At 54.5% G+C, this 24165-nt stretch overlaps 1 protein-coding gene across 1 annotated transcript in view; it reads left to right on the top strand.

Annotated features, from left to right (window-relative positions):
* EPHA8 (EPH receptor A8) overlaps positions 1–22433 on the top strand; it is a 48382-nt gene extending 25949 nt beyond the window's left edge. The window contains exons 4-17 of the mRNA XM_051786327.1: positions 7349–7504; positions 8812–9147; positions 10080–10204; positions 10336–10498; positions 11221–11317; positions 11949–12016; positions 12486–12611; positions 13413–13598; positions 14209–14270; positions 14667–14876; positions 16177–16326; positions 17516–17706; positions 18666–18821; positions 20196–22433. Of these exons, the coding sequence (XP_051642287.1) occupies positions 7349–7504; positions 8812–9147; positions 10080–10204; positions 10336–10498; positions 11221–11317; positions 11949–12016; positions 12486–12611; positions 13413–13598; positions 14209–14270; positions 14667–14876; positions 16177–16326; positions 17516–17706; positions 18666–18821; positions 20196–20310 (2141 nt within the window). The 3' untranslated portion in view covers positions 20311–22433. The remainder of the gene's footprint in view (positions 1–7348; positions 7505–8811; positions 9148–10079; positions 10205–10335; positions 10499–11220; positions 11318–11948; positions 12017–12485; positions 12612–13412; positions 13599–14208; positions 14271–14666; positions 14877–16176; positions 16327–17515; positions 17707–18665; positions 18822–20195) is intronic.
* The last annotated feature ends 1732 nt before the right edge of the window (positions 22434–24165 follow it).

The raw sequence follows: 24165 nt of genomic DNA, 5'->3' as shown, positions 1-24165 counted from the left end.
GCACATGAGGATGGGTGTCTGTGGCCACCAAACAGGGGTCTGCTGTGTGTGGCTGAATGAGGATCTGGCCCTGGTTTAGACTTTACCCAGCTCTGTCCAGAGTACAAAGTCCATTTCTTGGCTGAAGCAAAGAGGGAGAAGAGAGGGAGGCTGCCACTGCTCTTCCCCTCCAGCTCCCAAACTGAAGGAGAAGTGGGAATAGGGGAAGGACTTCTGGGCTTTCTCCTGCCTCCTGTGGGACACGGCTGGTGGAAATGGATCTGGAGAGTCTGGTTAGCAATCTGGAAGCCAGTTAATTTTTTCCAGTTGGTGGGATTCATGCTGATGAACCAATCAGCAGATTTAATGTACCTTAAACCTTCCTTGTGGGCAACTTTAATCGAGCAATTAAAGAACCATGGCACTGCTAATTAAGAGGAGAAAATACCCAGCTTGGTAATTATGTGCTTGTGAATACAGTTTTGCATCCATGGACATTTATGAAGGAAGTCAGTCCTGCAGCTGGTGGGGCAAGGGGGAAGCAGAGCTTAAAGCTCATCCAATTCCCTCCCCTGGCCATGGGCAGAGACACTTTCCACTAGCCCAGGTTGCTCCAAGCCCTGTCCAACCTGGCCTTGGACACTTCCAGGGATCCAGGGGCAGCCACAGCTTCACTGGGTAACCTGTGCCAGGGCCTCACCACCCTCCCAGGGAACAACTTCTTCCTAATATCTCATCTAAACCTACTCTCTTCCCTTTTTTCATTAGGACAGACTTCTTCACCTAGAGGTTTATACAGCCCTGGGATGGGATCCTTGGATTCACACTTGCCTCATACCAGGACCTCCAGCACACAGTCACAGCCCTGGCTGCTGGTCTGTTTGGATCCCAGGGGTGCTGGGCTGTGTGTGTGGCTAATTCAGCCCAGGGAGGAGGCTGGAGAAGGCAGGGGGCAGGACAAGGTGATCCCAGTATCTCCAGCACACTCACTCTCTCCTCCAAAATCCAGTGGCTAATTGCAATGACCGGGAAAACAAAACAAAGCAGCATCCCAGCACCTAAACCTATTTATTTAGTTTTCTGGTAAGGAACAAACAAACAGGACAGAGGTACCTGCAGAGCTGCCCTTGTCCCACCAACACAACAACACAGGTTTTGTCCCTGGCTGAATATTTTATTGTTTGCCACTTTTCCTCTGAGTTTTCTGTGTCTTTCTGCTGACAGAGATAAAGGGTGAGAATGATGCTAGGCTGGATTTCAGGGAAGTGATGGGGATGAAACAAATTTAATTTGTGCTTTGTTGGTCTCTGTGGCCCCTCTAAGAAGTGCCAAAGAGCAGCTGGGCTATGATGAATGGAACTGGCAGCACTCAAAGACATTCACCAGTTTGGGAATGTGTTTTTTTTTGGGGGGGGGGGGGGTTTGTTTGTTTGTTTGTTTGTTTGAACTCTTCCACAGAATTTGGCTGAGTTCAGGTAATGAACACAGGTTGTCACTCTGGATTTCCCATGTGCAGGTGCCTGGGAAGCTGTTGCTGGGGAGTTGGGACACAGCCAGACTGCAGGAAAGAGCTGGAATTCCACAGCAGTCCTTTCCCTGGGGACAGTGTAACACAATGGGGGGCTGGGGACATCAAATTCCCCACCAGCATATTCAGAGGCTTGGTGTGATTGCCTTGCATGGGGAAGATGCTCCTCATCCCACAGAGCAGTAGGACCCTGCCAAAAAGTTGTTCTGTACTTGGCATGAGCTCCAGATCCCACCCATGTCACTGCTTCAAGTGATGACTTCTCCCTCTTCTGAAAACAACATGCTGCTGCTGACACTTTGCCATGAAGGAGAAGGGGATCCAAAGGCTGGTGGGGTTCAGCTGTGTGTGGGTGAGGACTGTGCTGGCCACTGTGATGCTCTTCACTTGCTGGAGGGCTGGGAGCCTTTATTTTGCAGCTCAGCCCCTCTACACATCCATAGTTATATGGATGTGGTGAGAGGGCTCACACGGCCCCCAAAGCTCCATTCCAGCTCCTGCCGGGGGTGGGATGAAGTATTTAGTGTTTTGTGTGTCCTTTCTTCATTTTTGCCCCACAGCAGGGACACCTCCAGCACTGTCACCTTCAGGGGTGCTCCCATTCGGCCCCTTTCTCTACTCCAGACTGTGTTTTCTGGATCTGGTTTTGGTCTGATGAAATCTGTGGGGGTTTTTTTCAGAAACTTTGGATAGTTCTGTCTAAAACCCTTTGACAAGGCTGAGTTTGGGAAACAGCTTTTTTTCTAATTCTAGCATTAGGCTGCCTGTTTCCATCCAACTCCTGCAAGTTGTGGCATTTCCCCAGACAAGCTTTATAAAAAAGCCTTTGCTCTGAGCGTGCCAGGCTGTCTCTCCCACAGAAGTCTGCACAGCATCACCTCCACTCCCACAGAAGGATGTCTGCACCAGGAAGCAGCAAACTGGGATTTGGATGTTTCCTACTTTTATTTTTGTCCTTTTTTTTTTTTTTTTTTTTTTTAAGAGGTGGAAAAGAAGATCAGAAGAGAGTCAGGGCTGAAATCAGGTTGGATGGAGCTCTGAGCAACCTGATCTAGTGGAGGGTGTCCCTGCCCACGGCAAGGCAGGGGAGCTGGATGATCTTTGAAGTCCCTTGCAACCCAAACCATTCTGGGATTGTAAGGCTAGAGATGTGATTCTAAGTCATGCTGTGAGATTCTAAGACCTGCTGATTTTTCTGTGGCAGCACCATGCAGATTTCCAGTCTGGGATGCAGCCAGTCTGGACCACCATGGTTCCAGTTTGCCCAGCACTACAAGTGGAATTACTCCACTTGGAAGAGCAGGACTGTCCTTATGCAACTTGTCTTGGTGGCAAAAAAGTCTGGGTGTTATCAAGAAGGACTCAGGGAGTCCTTTGCTGCACGTGCCATTTGCTGGCAGCCTCATGCACAGGGTTCTGCTGGCTTTGCAAAGTCTTTATGGGTAAAAGAGTGCCCCTGTTCCTCCCTCTGAAACACTCAGGGGTGCAAAGGGTTAACTGTGGGAAGAAGGGCCAAGCAGCAGGGATGTGAGGTGGAGTCTGGGGTGACAGAGACAAGTTGAGGTGTGTGGAGTGGTGTGATGGGTTACTGGGAGTGGGAAGGGTTGCAGCAGAGGGACTGCAAGGTGGGAGCTGAGTTGTGGTCAGGCTCACGTGGCACTCAGAGGTAAGGCAGGGGCAAGAGCACACAGAGGATGTGTGGGCATCAGCAGAGCCTTAGGGCAACCCATGATCTATGGACCAGGAGTTTACTTGAAAGCATCTGCCAGCCAGGCCCCCAAACCCCCTCCAGAACACCGACCAGGCCAGAGCCTGGGCTGACCTGAGACTGCAGGGAAAGGGGAGCACAGCCTTGTAAAAGCACAAGATTTTGGGCAATGAGGCAGATGCCTCTTTTTAGGACACGACTGAGAATAACCTGCTCCTGTTTCAGTGTCTGTGTCATGTGGGAGTTGAGATTGGAGGCATCATGCTGAAAACTGGATTGAAAGGAGCTGGTTTTTTTGTGCTGGCTTCTGCAGCCTGGAGGGCTCTGGGACTGGTGCCTGTCTCTGGCTGTCACAGTGGCTTTGACACCTCTATTTCCATCTCTATCTCTTCCTGGTGTGGCCAAAGGGAAGTATATGACTGCTCTTCTGGTGCTTGCAGATGCCCAGATCTGTTGAAAGGTCAGGAAAGGGAGCAATTGGCAGCACTGGGCTCACAGAGCTGCCCCATGGCACCCTCTCAGCCATGCCCAAACCTCCCAGGCTGAGGGTGAAGCTGAAAGGGAGTGACACAGGGTCAGTGCTTGCATTTGCAGCCCCACCAAAGCAGCCCATGGTGGTCCCATCAGGTCCACCTGCAGAGCACTAGACCCAGACAGCCACTTCAGAGTGAGAAGAGCAGCTTGTTCCCAGCCAGCATCTCCTTGACAGGTCCATCCATCATCTCCCGAGCTCTGCCAGCTTATTAGCAGATGTTGTCCCGTCCCCAGAGGATGGAGAAGGAGGGAAACAAATGGACCGAACTCCAGATGGTGAGCAGAGCCCTCCCCACGCTCACTGTTCCTGAGACAAACCTGCTGCTCCCTTGGGCACACGACGTGTGAGAGTCAGGCTGGTGGGCAGGGAAAACAGGCAAGATGTGCTGTGCAGGGTGTGGGGATGAGTGGAAACCCCATGGAATTGAACCAAACAGGTTTGGGGTTGATCACTGGGGACTCACCTGTGCAATACGGGGCTAGAGATGTGCTCTGCCAAGCGTGGGTTTAGTGTTGGGATTTGTAGGCTTTGCTGGTGATACTGGGACCAGCCAGGTCTGCACAGGCTGCAAGCCCAGTCAGGTGTGCAAGTCTTGAGCTGAGTGGCAGGTGAAGGGCTGCTCCTGTCCCACTTGCACTGCAAAACCACACCATGAGATGAAACTGCAGGGACAGGCATCCTGGGCTGGGCATTGCCAGGGAATGGCACTGGGGACAGGAGGACACCAGCAGCAGGACTTCTGGTAGTTCACAAAGAGGCAGGACCTGAGAGCCTCAGACACAGAGAAAGGGTATCAGTTGAATAAAATAATGGGGAAAAAAGAGAACCCCACCTTCTGCAGGGCTCCTGGGAGGGCACTTCTGGCAAGTGGCAGTAGTTGGCTGCAGTGAAGACAGCAGCACAACCTCACTGGTGGGAGGCTTCAGATTTGAGAGGCTTCTGGGTGTGCTGCCACAGCCATGGCTATGGAGACCAGTGGATTTTATACCTGGTGCATTGATTGAATTGTTCCTGCTGGCCACTTCTCTGCTGTTTGCTCTTCCCAGAGCTAACCCAGGAGGTCCTGGTCCTCCACACATCACTGGCCTGGCATGAGAGAGCTCAACCCAGAGCAGGACATGCCTGGCATCCTGTACTGTAGGGATTTTATATCTTGTGCAGGTTCAAGCTAGTGCCCTCTCCTGTTCCTGTGAAAGGCTTTGCACATGTGTTCTGCTTCCCTCTGAAGCACTGAGATACCCAGAGGTGCATGACCTGCCTGAGCAGTGCCTGCCCCAGCCCCAGGTGCTCTCCAGTCCTCCTTGTGTGCTCATGCTGTCCCTGTGCCAGGAGATGGCTCTGCCCTGGCACACAAATTCACCTGCAATTTGTCATTTAGTATAATTTTCCCCTTGAGTGCATCTAAAATAATTGTGACTCATTGCTACAGGTAATTAATGGTTTTTTTACAGCATTAAATGCTAAGTGATTACAATTGCTCCGTGCAAATCTGCTGCACTTCATGTTCCCATCCTTCCTGCTGCCTGTGTCTCCATACCCGAGGCAGCACTGATTTCTCTGCCCTTAGTTAAATATTGGTGGAAGGGAACCACTCCAGTTCCTCTGGAATCACAGGTCCCTGGTTGCTGCATGGTTAGAGATGGTGGTGGTTTGCAGGTCCAAGGGAGATTCACACAAGTTGAGGGCAGCAGTTCCTGATCTGCGTCTGCCCAAAACCAACTGTGAATGTCCCATTGCTCAGCTCCCATCTGTGCTCATTCTGTGTCTTCATCCTTTCCCACGTGGAAAAAATGGGAGATTTTATTTCTTACAGATTTATTTAATTCACAGAGTTTTTTGTTTTCTTTTGTTTTGTTTTGTTTTCCACCAGCTGGCTACCTCCCAAATTTGTCACCACCTGAGAACAGGGTGTATCAGCACTCATATCAGTCTTATACCCAAAACTAAAGGGCTGCAAACCAGAGGGTGATGTGGCATTAGAGGACTCTTGGCAAGGGTAGAGAGTCCCTGAATCTCTTGGCATGTGGCATGACCAGTCAGCACAGGAGCCTGGCAAATGTCCTGGGCTATCCTTGGTGTGACTGGCAAGGGACAGCAAACCTCTCCCCAGATCTGCATCCCCTGTGTTCTCTCTTCTTCTGATGCCCTTGAGGAGGTGAAAAGTGCCAAGAAAACACCTGGGGAACAAAGCCACCCCCAAGCTGCTGCAATTTCACAACTGCCTTCCCTTGCATCCCGAAGTTCAGGTATTTCTGCTCCTTGCTCTGATGGCCTTTGGGGAGTGGAGGAGCAGGAGTTCAGGAGCAAACTCTGGAACTGGTGGCCTTTGCTGCAGCAGGATGTGACACCAACCTGCAGTACCACCTCTGGCACTTGCAGCACTGGTGGTATCACTCCCCTGCTGTTAAAGGAGCACTTGGTGCCAAAGTGCCACAGAAGCTGGTGACAGAGTCTGAAGAAGGACCAGCAAGAGGTCCCCACACCAGGGACGTGTGTGGCTGGAGCACTGCCTTCAGCTGCCATTGCTAAACTAGCTCAATTATAAAAAGGCTCCTGTATTACTGTGCAGTGTGTGATGGGTGGAATATGCTGGTCTGCCTGCCACAGGGAGATCTGTGGCAAGGAAAGGAGTGTTATTAAAAAGCAAATGAATCAGCAAGAAACAAAACAAACAGCATGGAGGGACCCAGCCTCCCTCGGGAGGTGGATCACAAACAAAACCCTTCTAGATGCTTGGAAGCAAAAATTGAGGCTGTATGCAGATCTGGACACTGGATGTAAAGACAGGAAAATGAAGATATTACTACCTCAGTGGGGAAAGTAGAGATGAGTCAGAGCCAGGAATAATCCTTGAATCATTGTAACTGGTCCTAAAAGTACTTCCTGAGTACTGGGACCCAGACAGAGCCTGCTTTTCCTTATTTGGAATCTAAATCGGCAAGAGAGGGCAGATCCTTCCGCCCCCAGATACCTGACATGCCACATGTCACTCTTGAACGAATCGATTTTCCTAACGAGAGACGAGCTGTTTGTTTGTGTGACAAATGATGCACCCGAGGGGCTGCCGGGAAAGGGGGGGTGGGATGGAGCGGAGCCTCGGCGTGGGACGAGCTCCTGCATCAGGAGGCGGCAGAGAAACTGCAGGCAGGTTGGGTTTTGTCGGAGGAAAAAAAAAAAAAACAACTCATTTTTTTTCAAGGCTGTCTCGTTTGTCCTCGCTGTCCCTCCGCAGAGAGTGGGCAGTGGGCTCCCTGTCCTTGGGCCAGACAGTGGCTGCACCGGGGAGAGCTTCGGGCAGCAGGCACGGGCACAAAGGAAGCACCTGGAGCTCTGCAGGCGGCTCAGGAGCGGCAGAGACACCCGAGTTTGCTTGTGGAGCAGTGGGGAACGGGTGCCAGGATGGCAGTAGGTGCAGTCCGGGGGCCAAAAGTTTTCACAGAGCCCAGTGTGCAGCCGGACAGCAGGAGGGGACTCGGGCAGGCGCTCGGGGAGAAGGGCTGGTTTCCCACGCACCAGGTGAGAGCGCGGTCCAGCTTCGTGCTGGTGGGATCCCCTCATCCAGGCGCATCCCTCTGAACCTCTGCCCTTCCCCCTGCAGCCTGCCAGCTGGGATTTTACAAGTCGGCCCCCGGGGACCAGCTGTGTGCCAAGTGCCCCTTGCACAGCCACTCGGAGAGCCGGGCAGCCCGGGTGTGCCGCTGCGACAGCAGCTTCTACCGGGCCCTGCAGGACCCGCCCTCGGCCGCCTGCACGCGTGAGTACCCCCCGAGAACCCCCTGCCCCGTCTGCCCTGGTGGCCACCAACGCTGCAGAGGGGCAGGCGGCACGTCCTGGGGCACAACAGCTGCTCCCCGGCTGAGCCTGGCTCACTCCTGCCCCTGTGCACGCTGCCCAAGGGGCTCCAGAGCCTTACAGCTGGAGCCTTACAACCCTGAGTCTCTGCTCAGGCAGGAGCTTCCTCACTGCCTCTGTGTCGTCCTCGTCCTCATCCTGTGTCATCCTGCTCTCCAAACGTCCCTGGCCAGAGTCTTAGAATCACAGAATCATTAAGGTTGGAGAAGCCCCTAAAATCAGGTCCATCCATCAGCCCAGCACCACCACCACGTTCACCACTAAACCATGGCCCCAGGTGCCATATCCACAGGTTTTCTGGACGCTTCCAGGGATCGTGACTTCACCACTGCCCTGCATGGTCTGTTCCAATGTCTGACCACCCTCTCTGGGAAGAAATTTTCTCTAGTACCCAATCTAACCCACCCCTGGCACAACTTGAGGCTGTTTCCTCTGGTCCTGTCACTTATTCCCTGGGAGAAGAGACCAACACACCCCTACCCCCTCCTCCCCCTCCATCTCCAGCCTTTGCAGCTTTCCTTTGCAGAAGTGCACCGAATGGTCACACACCCCTGAGCAGCCACTGGGGCAGCTCAAGTGTTGCTGTGCTCTCCTTCTCTGTGGATGTGGCACTAGGGCTTGTTTTAAGGCCTTAGCTTAGCTCTTTGCAGTTGGCTGCTTTGAGGGACCCAGTGCTATTAAAAAGGGGTTCAAGGACATCCCAGGAGGAGTCCTCCTTTCTGTAGTTGGTCCAGAAGGACAGAAAGGCGTGAGGCTGATGGCTGAGGTCTGGGTGAAAGACAGGTCAACAACATCCAATTGTGTTTCCCTAGGGGATATCCACCCAAGTTTATTAATCTTTCCAGGAAATGTGAGTTTTCCCTTCCCTTTAGATGAGCATATCCAGCTCATCAACACCTTGGCTCTTCCTCCAAAAGCTTCCTGCATCACCGCTGCTTCCTGCTTCCCCCAGAACAAACATTCGCTCTTGCTATCTGGCATTTGGCATCCTGAGCCATGGCACTTCACCCTTAGCCCTGTCTGTGTCTTCTCTGTCTTGTGTTCGGAGCATTCCTCTCCCTGGGCAGCTCTGTGTTCCCTGCAGCACCCTTTGTACGCTCAGGCACGAACCCAAAATGCCCAAGGCGCATCCCTCCGTTGGTCCCGCGCTCCACCACTCCCAACACCCCGGCACCCCCTGCTCTGCCTGAACCTCCTCTTCTCTCCCAGGCCCTCCCTCCGCCCCTGTGAACCTGATCTCCAGCGTGAACGGCACCTCGGTGACCCTGGAGTGGGGCCCCCCCCTGGACAAGGGGGGCCGTGCCGACGTGGTGTACAACGTGCTGTGCCGGCGCTGCGCGGGGGACGCGGGGCCGTGCGAGGCCTGCGGCAGCGGCATCCGCTTCGTGCCCCAGCAGATGAGCCTGGTGCAGGGGGCACTGACTGTCACCAACCTCCTGGCACACACCAACTACTCCTTCTGGGTGGAGGCCGTGAACGGCGTCTCCGACCTCAGCCTGGAGTCCAGGAGAGCCGCAGTCGCCAACATCACGACAAACCAGGCAGGTAGGAGGAGCAGACACCCCCCATCCCCAGCCTTTGCCTGTGTGGGTGATGCTGATGTTGCTCTGATGTTGCTCCAGTATCTGCATGGGCCAGAACCTGCTCTAACAGCAAAGGGCTGGTTTGGTGATGGGCTTGGAACCCCCGGGAGATGTGACCCCCGTCCTCTCCGCTCCTGGAGGTGGGTTCAGGGAGCTGAGGTGGGACAAGCTGCTGCCCGAGGCACCTCTTACCTTTCTCTGGTTCGTGGTGTCCTTTTTCCTCCTTCTCCCCTTCCAGCTGCTGTTGGAGGCTCCTTTTCTGCAGGAGACAGGGGCACAGAGAACACTTTTTTATTGACAGGAACACTAAGTGGAGCATGAATCTTTAAGGCTGTTCCTCCAACCTTCTGTCCCTTCCCAAAGGGCTGGGCAACATTTTGTGCTCTGCTCTTAGCTCACACCAATGCCAGTCCCTGGTAGGTGACAGCAGTGTTTGCTTAGAAAAGTATCTCCTATGCATGTCTCACCTCTGCAAATCCCCTGCTGCAAAATGCTATTTCCCCAGAAAATTCCTCTGAGCAGTGCTCTAGCCCAGGTGGGACAGGGCTCCATGATCTCCAACTCCACTGCCCCTTCTCCTTTCTGGCTCCAGATCACAACAAAGCACCAGTGTCCCCTCCTGCCTGTGCTGGGACAGTGCCCTCCTCTCATCTCCTCAGAGCTACTTACTCCATGGGTAGGAGATCGAGGGAGCTGAAGCAAGGAAAAGCCTGTTTTCAGCTCCCATCACAGCACTTGTCTCCACATGGCTTTAATTAAACCAGACACCTGGTTTAAACCAGGGGTCCTGCCTGGGGCTCCAGTTCCACCCTTCCCTGCTGCTGTCTCCTCCTGTCCCACCCCTCCACAGTACCCCCTCAGCAGACCCCTAACGTGCTGTGTCTGCCTCCCCAGCCCCGTCGCAGGTGGTGGTGGTGCATCAGGAGAGCACGGGCCAGAACAGTGTCACCCTGCTGTGGCAAGAGCCAGACCAGCCCAATGGCATCATCCTGGAGTACGAGATCAAGTACTACGAGAAGGTAACGCCGAGCCTGCTGCTGCAGGCCAGCCCCTGCCACCCGCCAGCCTCGCACAAGAGGCTTCTTTGGAAGGCTTTGTGGTCGCCGTGCTGGTGCAGCGAGGTTTTTGGCGTTGCTTTTTTTCCCCCCAGGACAAGGAAATGCAGAGCTATTCGACTCTGAAATCCAAGAGCACCACTGCCACCATCTCTGGGCTCAAGCCTGCAACCCGCTACGTCTTCCAGGTCCGGGCTCGCACCTCGGCCGGCTGCGGGAGGTTCAGCCAGACTGTGGAGGTGGAAACAGGGAAGCCGGGTGAGTGTGTGCAGTTTGGGCGTGTGGGGCAGGGAGCATGGAGGATGGTGATGCCCTTCTTCATGGCCGTTGTTCCCCTGTCACAGGAGCAGGGAGCCTGGAGGCACTTCAGCCTGAAGGGATTGCTTGAGGTTGCCCTCCTCAGGTACTTAGGACAAGAGGAAACAGTGTCAGGTTGCAGCAGGGGAGGTTTAGATTGTATATTAGGAAACATTTCTTCACTGAAAGGGTGGTCAGCCATTGGAACAGACTGCCCAGGGCACTGGTGGAGTCACCATGCCTTGGAAGTGTTTAAAAGGCATGTGGATGTGGCACCTGGGGACAAGGTGTAGTGATGGGCTTGACAGTGCTGGGTTAATGGTTGGGCTCAGTGATCTTAGGGGTCTTTTCCAAACTCAAGGATTCTGTGATTCTGTGCTTATACACTAGAAAGAAGAGGGAGGAAGGACATAGCAGTTAGGGCAGGGAAAACCTGGAAAGGTCCTGGGGCATCAAGCTCCTCTCTGTGCTGATTTGCTGTGTCACCGTGGCTTTCTTAGATCTCTGCTTAGTTTCCCCGTGTGTAAATGGTCCCCGTATGCTGAGAGAGACCGAAAGCTGGGAATGGATAGGGATAGTGTTTTATCTTTGAAGACCATGACCCCACTGTGGTAGGTACCTTTCTGAGCTCAGCAGAGCATTCCCTACCCCAGCTCACCTCCTTCCTGCCCCGCTTCTCCCAGTGTCCCTCCGCTACGACACGATGACGATTGTCTGGATCTGCCTGACGCTCATCACCGGCCTCGTCGCCTTGCTGGTGGTCCTGATCTGCAAGAAGAGGTAAAAGTTTTCTGGAGGCCAGATGGGGGACAGGAGGGATGGGAGAACTTGAGCACAACTTTTCTCCTTTCGGTTTGTGCAGAGCATCCACAGGTCAGGGGTTAATGAGCAGCCAAGAGACTTCATTTAGGGGTCACTGCTTTCCCTGCAGCAGAGCCAGTTTCCAGATCTTCCTCTAATGCCAGCAGGCAGAATAGCAATAAATTAGTATATATACACTATAATATATATAATATATGGATTATCAGTGGCATTAGCAATAACAATACCAGTACCAGTACTACTACCAGTACAAGGGCTGACTGGATGGGCTGGAGGTAGGTCAGAAGGGGAGAGAGCTTTTTGCCATCAGACAGATCTAAGGAATTCTGTGCTACATGGCTGAGCCAGGCATGTGGGGCCCAGGCATACAGTCCCAAAAGGACTGCAGCTTTAAGCACTGCCAAGCCTTGGAGAGCACCAGGAAAGTACCTCAATCCAGGCCAAAGTGTCAGTCCAGCAAGACACGGGGATGCAGCTCCTCCTGGGCTGCCCACAACCCTGGCATGCACTGCCTTTCACCCTGCCTTTGGGATGCCTGTGGGAGTGAGGGACAGGGGCATCTCTTCTGACCCTTGTCCCCCCATGGCAGGCACTGTGGGTACAGCAAGGCTTTCCAGGACTCTGATGAGGAGAAGATGCATTATCAGAATGGGCAAGGTAGGACTCTCCTTGTGAAGAACTCCAGCCTGTGGGTGGGCACAGAGGAGGGCTGTTACCCCCTGATATTGCTGTGGTTTCCAGGGGGAAGGGTTTTGACTCCTGCCTGCTTCTGTGAACATGTCTTAGGAGAACTGAGAGGGGCTCTGATTTCAGGGGCGTCCTGGTAATGGGGTTGAAGGGTTGAACAATGTACCATGAGACTGAAGCAGGATCATCCCAGACAGCAGGGATGGGGGTGGGGGGGGTGATGGAGAGGGACAATCACATGGAGAACACTTGGGAAGCCAGGTCCTGGGCTGCTCTGAGGAGACTGCTATGCCAAAGAGTGACTTAGGATTCCTTGGGCTGCACCCCTGTGACCCCTCAGCCTGTTGACCCTTGAAATCCTGCCCCTGCCCATCACCCCATCACCCCATGGGGCTGCCTGAGAAAGCTGTTCTCCTCTCTCCCCTTTGAAACCTGGCAGTGAAGTTCCCTGAGTCCAAGTTCTACGTGGATCCCCACGCCTACGAAGACCCCTGCCAGGCCGTGCATGAGTTCACCCGTGAAATAGAGGCCTCCCGGATCAAGATCGAGAAGGTCATTGGGTCTGGTGAGTCCCGGGGCCCAGCTGCCTCTTTGCATCACGTCTGCCCAGGGAAATTCATGGTCTGAGGTTGTGCCATGCCCATGGCCTGCTGGGACCACAGCAGTGCTCAGCCAGGGGGCTTCATCTGCTCCTTACCCTTGTGATACCAAACCCATGGGTAGAGTGGGGGTTTTGGTGCGTGAAATGAACCCACTGGGAGCAGCCTGGTGCCAGGGGGCTCCTTGTCAGCAGGTGTGGCACCGACGGCTCAGGCTGACACAGCAGATGGTTCAGCCTGGCCCATGTGGGTACTCCAACGTGCCACCCTGCTTTGAAACCTGGGGTGACAAGATGCAAACGAAACTGTAAGTGAAATGGTGAATTTTCAGAACAAAGGGGAGTTCTGCATAGGAACAGGGCTTGCAGGGAAGCATGGGGCAGAGATGGAGCTGGAACTTCACTAGCAGCACCCCAAGGACTTAACCCAGAGCAGCATGAGGAAGCCTGGATGGGGGTCATCCTTGCTGCTCTGAGACTCCCACATTTGTTCATTAAAAGCAGTAAAGCAAGTGCTACTGTAATCACTGCTCTTGGCCCCTTTAGGAAAAGGCAGCAGACAGAGGTGATTTCTGATGTTCCCACCCTTCCAGCATTGGGCAATTCTTTCAGAGGACTGAGTCCTGGAGGGGTTGGAGGGGGTTGAAATCCACAGTGAAACCCAGAGGGGCTGTGAGTGTGCTGGTAGACTGGATGATTCATGGTGTTGGTAAGTGGGTGTGAGAAGCTGAGGAGCTCTCCGTGCCCTCACCTTCCCTTGTCTTGCAGGGGAGTCTGGAGAGGTGTGCTATGGCCGCCTGAAGCTGCCAGGGAAGAGGGAGATTCCCGTGGCCATCAAGGCACTAAAGGCAGGCTACACAGAGAAGCAGAGACGGGACTTCCTGAGCGAGGCCAGCATCATGGCACAGTTCGACCACCCCAACGTCATCCACCTGGAAGGGGTGGTGACCAGGAGTAGGTGGCTGGAAGGGATGGTGGGGCAGAGCTGGGGTGTATCTCCCTGTGGGCAACCTGAGGGATGTGGGTCAGGGCTCACTTTAGGTGCACTCCATCCCTCAGCTGCCCCAGTGGCTTTTCAGATATCCATTTACCTGAGGTGCCCTCCTCCCCGCCCCTGTGCCATCTCTTACAGGACAGACTTCCCAGTGGTGGTTCCACACCTCGCTCCTCAGTGTGCTCCAGGTCAGGGTTATTGGTTTGGGAGACGTCCTACTCAGTAGCGTTTATTTTAAAGGCTGCCTGTATTGAATCATAATTTGAAAGTCCTCCTTCAAAAAGACACATTCTAATGCAAAGCGTTATGCTAATGGCATGCAAATTTCAGCAGGATAACAAAGCTGACCTATCCACATCAGTAGCACCTGGAGGGAGGGGGTACCTGCCTGGGTTACTGCCACATCCCCACTGTTTTGCCAGTGGTGCCCAATGCAGGGGTGAGACCACTCTGAGGGGCTGCATGAGACCCACAGGCCTGGATTCACATCTCTCCCAGTAAAAACTTGTCACTTGGCTTCCCAGAGGAAGGTGACTTCTCTGCTAACTTGACCTCCCTTGTCTTCTGCAGGCAAATTGGTAATGATTGTTACTGAATACATGGAGAACGGCTCGCTAGACACCTTCCTCAGGGTAAGGAGCAAGGCTGTGTTTTTATTCACTGCACATCCCCCTGGGCTGAGCGGCTGGAGGAAAGGCTGGTTCCTTGTCCTCGGCCTCACAGCCACTGCAAGCCCTGGGGGAGAGCTGTGTGTGCTGGGCTCTCATCTCTCTAGCAGACACAGGCTCCAGGCATCATGTCTGGCTCCCTGGAGTGGCACTGGAAAGGCAGGGACAACTGCCTGAGCACATGTCAGAGGCACTGAGAGGGCAGGAAATGGGCAGGGGACAGGTGGGAGGTGCTGGGCTCAGGGGAGGTACTAAGCCAAAGATGAGAGGCACTGGGGGGGCTGGTTTAATGACAGCAGCAGCAACAGGGTGCCAGCGAAAACCACAAAAGAAACTGGTTTTTTTTTTTTTCCTTTCCAGAAACACGACGGGCAGTTCACCATCATCCAGCTGGTGGGGATGCTGCGTGGCATCGGAGCGGGCATGAGGTACCTGTCGGACCTGGGCTACGTGCACCGGGACCTGGCTGCCAGAAACATCCTGGTCAACAGCAACCTGGTCTGCAAAGTGTCCGACTTCGGCCTCTCCCGCATCCTGGAGGACGACCCCGACGCTGCCTACACCACCACGGTGGGTGGCTCCCTGTGTTGGTCCTTGCTGGCTGTTATTGCCCTGACAGATGGGAAAGTTAGAGACTCTCAGGTCGAAATAGGAAGGGCAGAAATGGCAGTGTCACCTCTGTGCTGGCGTTTGGGCCAAAGAGCTCAAACTCAACTCAGCTCGAACTCAAAGAGCTTTGGAGCCTTAATGCATTGTCCTTCACACAGGGACATCCCAGAATGAGTGTGCAGGGAACAGAGAAGCAGGATGTGAGGGCAGGGAGTTGATAAACATCCCTGGCCAGCTGCTCCTGTGGGCACATGTGGCCTACCTGTCCCTGTTGGAGTCCTTCCCAAGACTGTGCAGCTCCATCCACTCCTCAGCTATCCTACAGCCATTGGTCCATAGGTTATTGTTCTGGTCCACTCTTCAGTATTGTGGCCACACACTAGTTTTGACATGTGACTCTGCCTCATTCATGGATGTGGGAAAAGTCGGCATTGTTTTTGCAACCTGTGATTTTGTTTTATGTAGGACACTTGTGTCTGTGAAGCCATTTTGAGATTTTTCTGATCCACCCAACAGCTCTGGAGCCAGATGTGCTCCTCCAGGGGAGGTCAATGGAAGCAAAATCAAATACATTTTCATGAAATACATAAATTACATTAAATAGAAAGAGCTCTTTTTACTCTTCTTTGTCCATGAAAAGAATTAGTGTGCTCCCCTGGCACACCTCTGGTGGATGACACACCATTCCTGCCCCACGTGCTCTGGGAACCACCCAATGTTCCCTACTCCACAACTTTCCTCTTTGGGTGGCTGCTAACCACATTTCCAGCTTAAGTGTATTCTTAGTCCATATATTGCTGATTTTTGTCAGCATTGTCCTTCAGCTCAACACACCATCCTCTTCAGTGCTTGCCTGCCAAAGCAAGGAGGAACAGGGAGCACATTCCATCCCTTTCCTTCTCTGCTCAAGTCAGGCTCTCTGCCCACGCCCAGCGTCAGCTCCATGCTTGCACACTCTGGTAGCCCTGGGGTCCACTTCATCACTTTGAATTCCTAGCCCTGGGGTCCACTTCATCACTTTGAGCACTGAGGGACAGAATTGCGCAGGAAGACTTTGTAAAATAGGTACAGTGTTCTCCTTGCTCTACTGGAAACACCTTGAAGTCATCCTTCACTTACACTTCCAGGCTTCTCTCGTATGGGCTCTCCTTCCCAGTCCTTTCCGGAAGACACCGCCCCAGCTTTTTGCTTGTCCTGGCTGCAGAGGTCGGGACGCTGAGCGCTGCCTGCTCTGAGCCTCCACTCTTGCTTGGTTTTCCAGGGGGGGAAGATCCCCATCCGCTGGACGGCTCCGGAGGCCATCGCGTACCGCAAGTTCTCCTCGGCCAGCGACGTGTGGAGCTACGGCATCGTCATGTGGGAGGTGCTGGCCTACGGCGAGCGGCCCTACTGGAACATGACCAACCGGGACGTGAGTGACCAGCCTGCCCCTCCTCCGGCCCTGCCCCGGGCCAGCCCAGCACGGGGCTGGGCAAAAGGGGCCCAAAGGTCAGCTCTTGCCTCTCCTGGCGTCCCTGCAGGGCTGTGCACAGCGTGCTTGTCCCCTCTGTGGGGACGTCAGAGCGCTGTCCCTCCCTGCGCTGCGCACTCTTTGCAGCCCCGTGGCTCCTGGCTGCTGTTGGCAAGGTGACCCGAGTGACCAAACCTACTGTCCCTTTCCAATCCTACCCATTGCCTGGGGACACCGACTCAAGCCCCTGGTGTGAATGTGGCAGGGGGGTTCCTGCCATCCTGGCTGTGTGCACCATGGGTGTCCCCAGCCCTGCCTGCTGCTCTGGATGAGCCTTTTATGCTGGCTGGAGAGATTCAGCACATGTCGTGCCAAGTTTCCCAGTCCCTGGAAGGAGTCAGGGCTTCCCTGGGATTGCTGCAGTCCCACTGCATGATCCTGCCAGTCCTGGTGCAGAGGGTCCATCCCTTCCACTGCCCAGGTGAGGCTGCTGAGAGCCTCAGGCTGGCACCACCCAGCTGTAGGTTTTGGGCTTGTCTGAGTTATGTGAGGCCACTCTCACCTTATGAGTAGCATAAAATCTGTTATAATATAAGTTATAATCCTGAGTACAACCTGGGTTCAAAATTTCCAAAAGGAGGCAATAAAACAAGCATTTTGACTCTGAAGAACCACAGGACTCCTTTTTTTTTTTTTTTACCTGTGGGGACTGTAAGCTTCTCCCTGCTTTGGGAGTCCTGAGAGCCCCCACTTTTCCTAATGTTTTTATTATTTTAAAAGTGGCTTCGGTGGCAGCAGGGCATGAATGCAGTGGCTTACACCACCTCCTCCACACAATTCCTTCAAGCAGGGTTTCTTCCAGCCTTGCTGAAGAGTGGCTGTAGAACAACCAAGTGTGAGTCCAGCCCTTGTGGCTTGTCTGCTGGAGGGAAGCTGCAATATTTTAGGCCACTGGACCTCTAAATAGCTCTGCTGCCATAGCAGTGATTTCCTGCACAGAACAATTCCCTGTCGTTGAGCATGAAGGCTTTAGCTCTGCTCCCTGTGTGACGGCCCCAGCAGCTCAGGCATCAGGGGTCTTCCCATCCTGGGGGGGCTGGGAGCGGGGTGGGGGTGCAGCTCCACTGCGGTTTGTGTGGCTTCCTTGCAGGTCATTAACTCCGTGGAGGAAGGCTACCGCCTGCCTGCCCCCATGGGCTGCCCCACCACCCTGCATCAGCTCATGCTGGACTGCTGGCAGAAGGACCGCGGCGAGAGGCCGCGCTTCTCCCAGATCGTCTGCATCCTGGACAAGCTGATCCGCAACCCTGACAACCTCAAGTGCACGGCCACCGTCAACAGGTGAGGGCAGAGCAGGTGGGTGGTGGGGATAAGGGATATTTCAGCTCAGCTCTGGCACTAATGGCTTCCCTTGAGACCACGGACACGCCCAGGGCCCACGGGCACAGGTTGTGGTGGGCAGTGGGAAGCTTCCTGCACTTCACTGCCTTGCTCCCAGCTGTGGCATCCCCATGCCAAGGTCAAGTATGTGCAGCAGTGCCCATGCTCTACCCTTAGCAGCCTGAGAGGGCTCTCTCTGTCCTGCCCTGCAGGGTCACAGATGTGTGCCCAGCTGGCCAAGAAGGCCAGTGGCACCTGGCTTGTACTAGCCATAGTGTGGCCAGGAGACCAAGGCAGTGACTGTCCCCCCATGCTGGGCACTAATGAGGCATCTCAAATCCCAGGGTCCGTTTTGGGCCCCTCGTGACAAGACAGACATTGAAGGGATGGAGCATGTCAAGAGGAGGGTAAGGGAGCTGGGAAGGGGCCTGAAGAGTCAGTCATATGAGGAGTGGCTGAGGGAGCTGGGGGGGCTCAGCCTGAAGGAAAGGAGGCTCAGGAGGGACCTTCTCGCTTTCTCCAACTCCTTGACAGGAGAGTGGAGCCAGGTGGGAGTCAGGCTCTTTTCCCAGGGAACAAGTGACAGGTCAAGAGGAAACAGCCTCAGGTTGTGTCAGGGGAGGTTTATATTGGATATTGAGGAGAATTCCTTCACGGAAAGGGTGGTCAGGCACTGGCACAGGCTGCCCAGGCCAGTGGTAGAGTCACCATCCCTGGAGGGACTTAAAAGATGTGTGGATGTGGCCCTTGGGTCCATGGTTTAGTGGTAAAGATGGCAGTGCTGAGTTAATGGTTGGACTCGATGATCTTAGAGGGCTTTTCCAGTCTTAGTGATTCTTCAGGTGCATTCAGTTGGACCTCACAGCCTGGTCAGTTCAGACCAACACCTCCTGGTCTAACCCCTTCTGTCCTGCTCCCAGGTTCACCCAAACACACTCGGACAGGGGTCTCCTGGACCTGACCAGCTGCTTGACTGTGGAGGACTGGCTGGACTCCATCCGGCTGGGGCACTACCGGGACAACTTTGCCATGGCCGGGTACTCCTCCCTGGGCATGGTGATGCGCATGAACATCGAGTGAGTGCCAGAGAGAGAGCAAACAGCACTGCTTGAGTGTCCCTGCACTGACCCACTAGCCCCAAACAGTGACCGTTCTGCCTCGGCTGGCTTGCTCTGGTTGGTCCCTGGTGCCTCACCACATCCCTATGGAAATGGTGTTGAGACCTGGGACAATGTCCAAGGCCATGCTGAGCTTGGAGGGAAGGTGTGGGAGCTGCACTGAGAGGGTGTGAGCACCAAGTCACCTCCTGTGGCTCTCCAGAGGCCCGTAGGTAATTTGGGTGCTTCGGGAGGTCGCTCAACCCAACCTCCTGGTCACAGCAGGGACAGGCAGGAGGTTGCTGACTCCTTGTGCTTCTCACCTTCAATTCCCCTGCAAAAGGCATTTCTGGGCCAGAGTGTGGCTGTGCCATAGTACACAGCTTCTCTGGGATCACCAGGAAATAGATGGAGCTGGGAGTTACCTTGGAGCTTTTTGAGACCCCCCCTGCACAGGACTGGCTCCCTGCGCGGTGCAGCCAGGCAGGGAGGCACCGTCCAGGCCTCAGGGGAAGTGGAAGGTCTTTGACACATGACCAAGGCTGGGTTAAGTAAGGAGGGCAGGCAGAGATGTGTCTCACTATCCTCCTCCTCCTGCTGTAAGGAGCTTGATCTCCCACCTGTCTGGGGAGTTTCCAGGATGCAACATCCAAGTAGTATCATAAAAGAAGGCAACTATACCTGCTCCTACCCTAGCCTTACATCCCCCATCCCTTGCTGTTACCATTAGTAACAGGCAACAACCTCTTCTGCCTCTAAGGAGACTTGTTCCCTGTCAAAAGGCTTAGAGCTGCTGGATGGTGGTCCCTGTGGCTCAGGAAAGATGTGCCAGTGCACACCTTGGTCGAGGTGTGGCAGGTGGAGGAGGCAAGGAAAGGGAAGGCAGACAGAGGGGCTGTCATGTGCATCAATTGGGGGCTGTACACAGGGCCTTTACTGTGGGATTGAGCTGATAGTGATCCTTGTTTCTCATGCACATCAGGGAAGCTTTTGAGTGTGGAAGGCTCATCATCCATCCGTCTTTCTGACTGGGTTATCTGAGGGCATCTCACTAAAACTGAATCCAATTTCAGAGCATCGATCTTGTCACCTACCAGCCTGTCAGGAGTGATCCCCCTCCTGCTCCTGCTCCCCCCAGGGCTGTCACAGTGGCCCTGTCAGGAGGATGCACCCGAGGGAATGGCAACCTCTCTGTCTGGGAGGATGCCTGTGGATCCTCAGCAGGACCAGCCTTATGCTGATGGGCGAGGGGAGAGGAGCCAGGCCTGGGCCCCTGGACTGGTCCCTGGGGTGCAGTTGTCTGCACGGGGCCTGGCACAGGTGTCTTTGTCTGGCAGTGTCTTTGTTCTCCAGGGATGTTCGGAGTCTGGGCATCACCATGATGGGCCACCAGAAGAAGATCTTGAGCAGCATCCAGGCCATGAGATCCCAGCTGCTGAACACAAATGGCCCCAGGAGACATCTCTGATCACCAGCTCCGCAGACACACATTGGGCATTCCTTAACACTTACCCTGGCAAAGGGGCAGCAGGGTAGTGAGCGGGAAAAGGGGCACCAGACCAGGAGCTGGAACCCTGCCAGCATCTCTGATTTCAGCATGGGTGGAAACATGGCATTCCAGATACCTCGGTGGTCCTGCTGCCTCCTTCCCCCATCTGAAGGAGGGAGCAGCCTTCCAAGTGGGCTAGGGACACGTCATGCCTCTCTGCTATGTCCCTGTGGGACTGGGGGTCTCCACACAGCTGTTCAGGACGGGTGGAAACCCCTTCACACAGCAGGATGGTCTCAGCTACCCCCGCAGGTGGAGGGATATCAGACACATCAGCAATACCAGGAGGAGTGGGACTGGGCTTGCCATGGCACACAGCTCCTTGGAGCTCTGAACTGAGCAGGGCTTCACAGGCTGCCCCACAGCCTCCCAGTACCTCCCAGTGTACTCCAGCCTGGATGTCCTGAACTGCACCAGCCTTCAGGTGACTTCACAGTCCACCTCTGCCAAGCACAGGAGGGCAGGGGACAGAGTACAAGGTGGCAGTGCCAGGAACAGCTGGCTCTGCCTTCAGAGGAGACTTCCCAGCATGGAGGAGAGTTGTCTAGGGCCTGCTGCCTGGATCCTCAAGAATTCCCCAGGGTGCAGCAGGACACTCTCTCCCTCTTCAACCCACCAGGACAGCTTCTCCCTGGATCCAGCACAGCCAACCAGGGCAGCCCAGGCACATTTTCTAGGGCCATAAGCTCAGGTTTCTCCACCAGCAGAACCATCCTGGCCTCCTCTAGAACAGAGAGGAGTGGGAGACTGTGCTCCCATCTTACATGATGGAGAGACAGAGAAACTTGTGCCAAACTCTTCTCTGGTTTTATATTACCCCAGAGAAACCCAAGAGCTGTGATGCCACAAGGCTGCCTGTGCCCAGGGCTGCCAGAGACCTGCAGAGAGGGGTCCTGCCAGCATTTCCAGCTGCAGAGTCCTGTGCCTGGGGACAGGGGCTCTGGGCACAGAGGATCTCCACCACTACCCATCTGGTGACCCCAGTGACTGGGAGGGTGGAGGGTCCTCCACATCCCTCCTCTTCCCCACAGGAGTATCTCTTTGGGCAAGCTTGCCTGATGCCTCTGAAGATATGTGGAGCTGGTCCAAGAGGCTGAGCTGGCTGCAGAGCTGCAGATGAACTGGGGAGAGGGGCAGGCTGTGGGCTGGGAAAGTTTTTTTTGGGTGTAAATACAATTTTCTATGGGTTTGGGAACTGTTTTACTGAAATAGGAAGTTAAGTACACAAAAATGGTCTCAAAGCACAGAAGCCTCAGTTGTGGGGCTGAACTCACTGCAAAAAAAATCTGCTGGGGATGTGGCTGGGGAGTGGGGGCTGGAGAGGAGAAGGGCTGGAGGGGAGCCACAATCACTGCCAGGATCCAGCCTGGCCCACAGCACCCTGTCCTTAGCACTGGCACAGCAAACCCAATGCAGGTAGTGGTAGGACTTGGCTGTTCCTCCCAGGGCTGTTTGGGCACAAGGGGGGTGGGGGGCGGGTTAAAGCCATTTCTCAGCTGCAATAATCCTGGCTAAACTGGCCTCTCCAGGGCTGGCTTGGCTTTCCATGCAGGGCTCTTATGTCCTGATGGATTCTCTTGACTACGGCGGGCACTTTACTTCTTCCTATGGAAGCTTTTTGTAATGGGGGACAAGATGCAATGTGTTGTTTCATTTCTATTGCACCCTGTGTCCTGCACTCAGCCCTGTCCCAGGCCCTCCCCACAGCTGGACAGAGTGACAACAGAGTGACAGAGGGTCAGCCCAAGCCCTGCAGCACAGGGTGGTGGGTGCTGGCCGTGTCCTCCCTTCCCAACATTTGGGACTCCCTGGAGGGTGAGTCCGTCATGGACACACTGGTGAGAGCAGAGGTCAGACCAGTGCCACAGCCCTGTGTCCTTGGGGGTTTGCTGGGCAACCCTGGCCAGGTGGGCTGCAGGATCTGAGGCTGGGAGCTGCCAGATGGCCCCTTTCCGGGTGGTTCATGGGTCAGATCCTGCAGCGTGGGGTCACTGGGCTGCTCTCGGCTGCAGGGATGGCAGGGCAGGGTTTGCCTTTTATGTTCAGTGTGCACTTCCTCCTGGACAATAAAAATCCTTCTTCCCACCATCCGTCTCCTTGCCTGTTATTGTCCTGGTCTGTGCAGAGCTACCACCACTTGCAGTGAGAATAGAGGACAGCCTGGCTGCTTCAAGGGGGCCAGCACTGGGATGCTCAGCCAGCCACCACCTTCCTCGCCCCAGAAAGCCTCCCACATGTGAAGGATGCTTCCCTGGGAAGCAGGAGTATCCGTGGGGTGGGCCCACAGGGACAGGTGAGCGACAAGAGGGTGGTTTGTAGGCTTGCTGGGGTGGGGAGAAGACTCTCCAAACCCACCCAGTCATTGCTAGCTGGGAGCATCTCATGCAGGAGATGATGCAAGCACAGGATATCTTGCATGCAAAGGCTCCTCTGAACCTCGGGGGTCTCTTGCAGGTTTTTCCAGACCCAGGTTTACCTTATTCTGCAAATGCAGAAATTTTTTAAAAAGAAGGAAAAAAAAACCCAACCAAACCAGTAAAACCTCTGTCCTCATCCCCTAAAGTCTGAGCTGAAGTATCGTGTAGGTGGGCTTGCAGGATCCTTCCTGTGAGTGTTTGTTCCAGCTGCCCTCCAGTGAATGAGCCTGGCAATCAGCATATGAATTGCAGGACATTTTTGGGAAAGGAGCATGTTTTTCTTGCCATATAAAGTCAAAAGAGCACCACAGCACAGGGTATGTTAGATTTAGGGTTTGGTTCAAAACATGTCACTGCCTGCTCAGGTGCTCACAGCCTTTGTAACCCTTTGAAGATGGAGGTGACCATTCCAAGGCCCAGCTCTGCTTCCCACCCTGGCTATGGGTAAAGACCAGCCTGGCTGCCCATGGCACTGTGCAGCTGGGTCCTCCCAGGCCCTTCCTTCACTGTCTCTCTATCAGGTTATCCTGCCAGCCCATCCAGAGCTTCCTTCCTCCCAGTCTCCCATTCCACCCTTCTCTCTGGTGCCCCTTTCCAGAAGCATTAGCCTCCAGGCTGGACAAGCTGCTCCTGGGCAGTCTCCCCTGTGCTGAGGGTTGGACTTACAAGCCCTGTGCTCTGCATTCCCCCTCACCTACCCCATTTCACTACTTACATTTCCCATCCCTACAACCCCATCCCTTCTCCTTTCCCCCTGTGGCTGCCCCATCCCTGGAAGTGTCCAAGGCCAGGTTGGACAGGGCTTGGAGCAACCTGGACTAGTGGAAGGTGTCCCTGCCCATGGCAGGGGGGTTGGAATGAGCTGAGCTTTAAGGTCCCTTCCAATCCAAACCGTTCTGTGACGAATATGGTTGGAAGGAATCTCTGAAGGTCACCTCGTCCCAGCCCTCCTCACGCCTGTGCAGGTTCTGCCCAGACTCCTACCACGTCCTGCAGACAGGGACAGCAGCCACATCACACCTTGCTCATGGTCCAGCAGGCACTGGGCACAGTGGGGCAGACTGGAAGTGCTGAGGCCTCTCACACCTCACCCAGGGCACATGTTTCACTACCTTGTTTCAGTTATTGATAAAGGCATTATCCACACTGTGCAGAATGCACAAGGTTTTCTTATATTTTTCATACCCAAACATTTGATCTGTGGAAGGATCAGTGCTGGTGCCTGGCTCCTCCCAGCAGGTTTGGGCAGGGGCAGTGGCACTCAGCCATGCTGGTGTGTGGGTAGGGGCCCACAGCAACCACAGACCATGAGGACCATGCCCAGGGCATCACCCTGCTCACAGCCCCCAGGAAGACG

The sequence above is a fragment of the Manacus candei genome, unplaced genomic scaffold (genome assembly GCF_025592945.1).
Source record: "Manacus candei isolate 608988 ecotype Guabito, Panama unplaced genomic scaffold, ASM2559294v1 h1tg000022l, whole genome shotgun sequence".
Lineage (NCBI taxonomy): Eukaryota > Metazoa > Chordata > Aves > Passeriformes > Pipridae > Manacus > Manacus candei.
The sequence above is the reverse complement of the archived record's forward strand: the minus strand, read 5'-3'. Positions and strand labels throughout refer to the sequence as shown.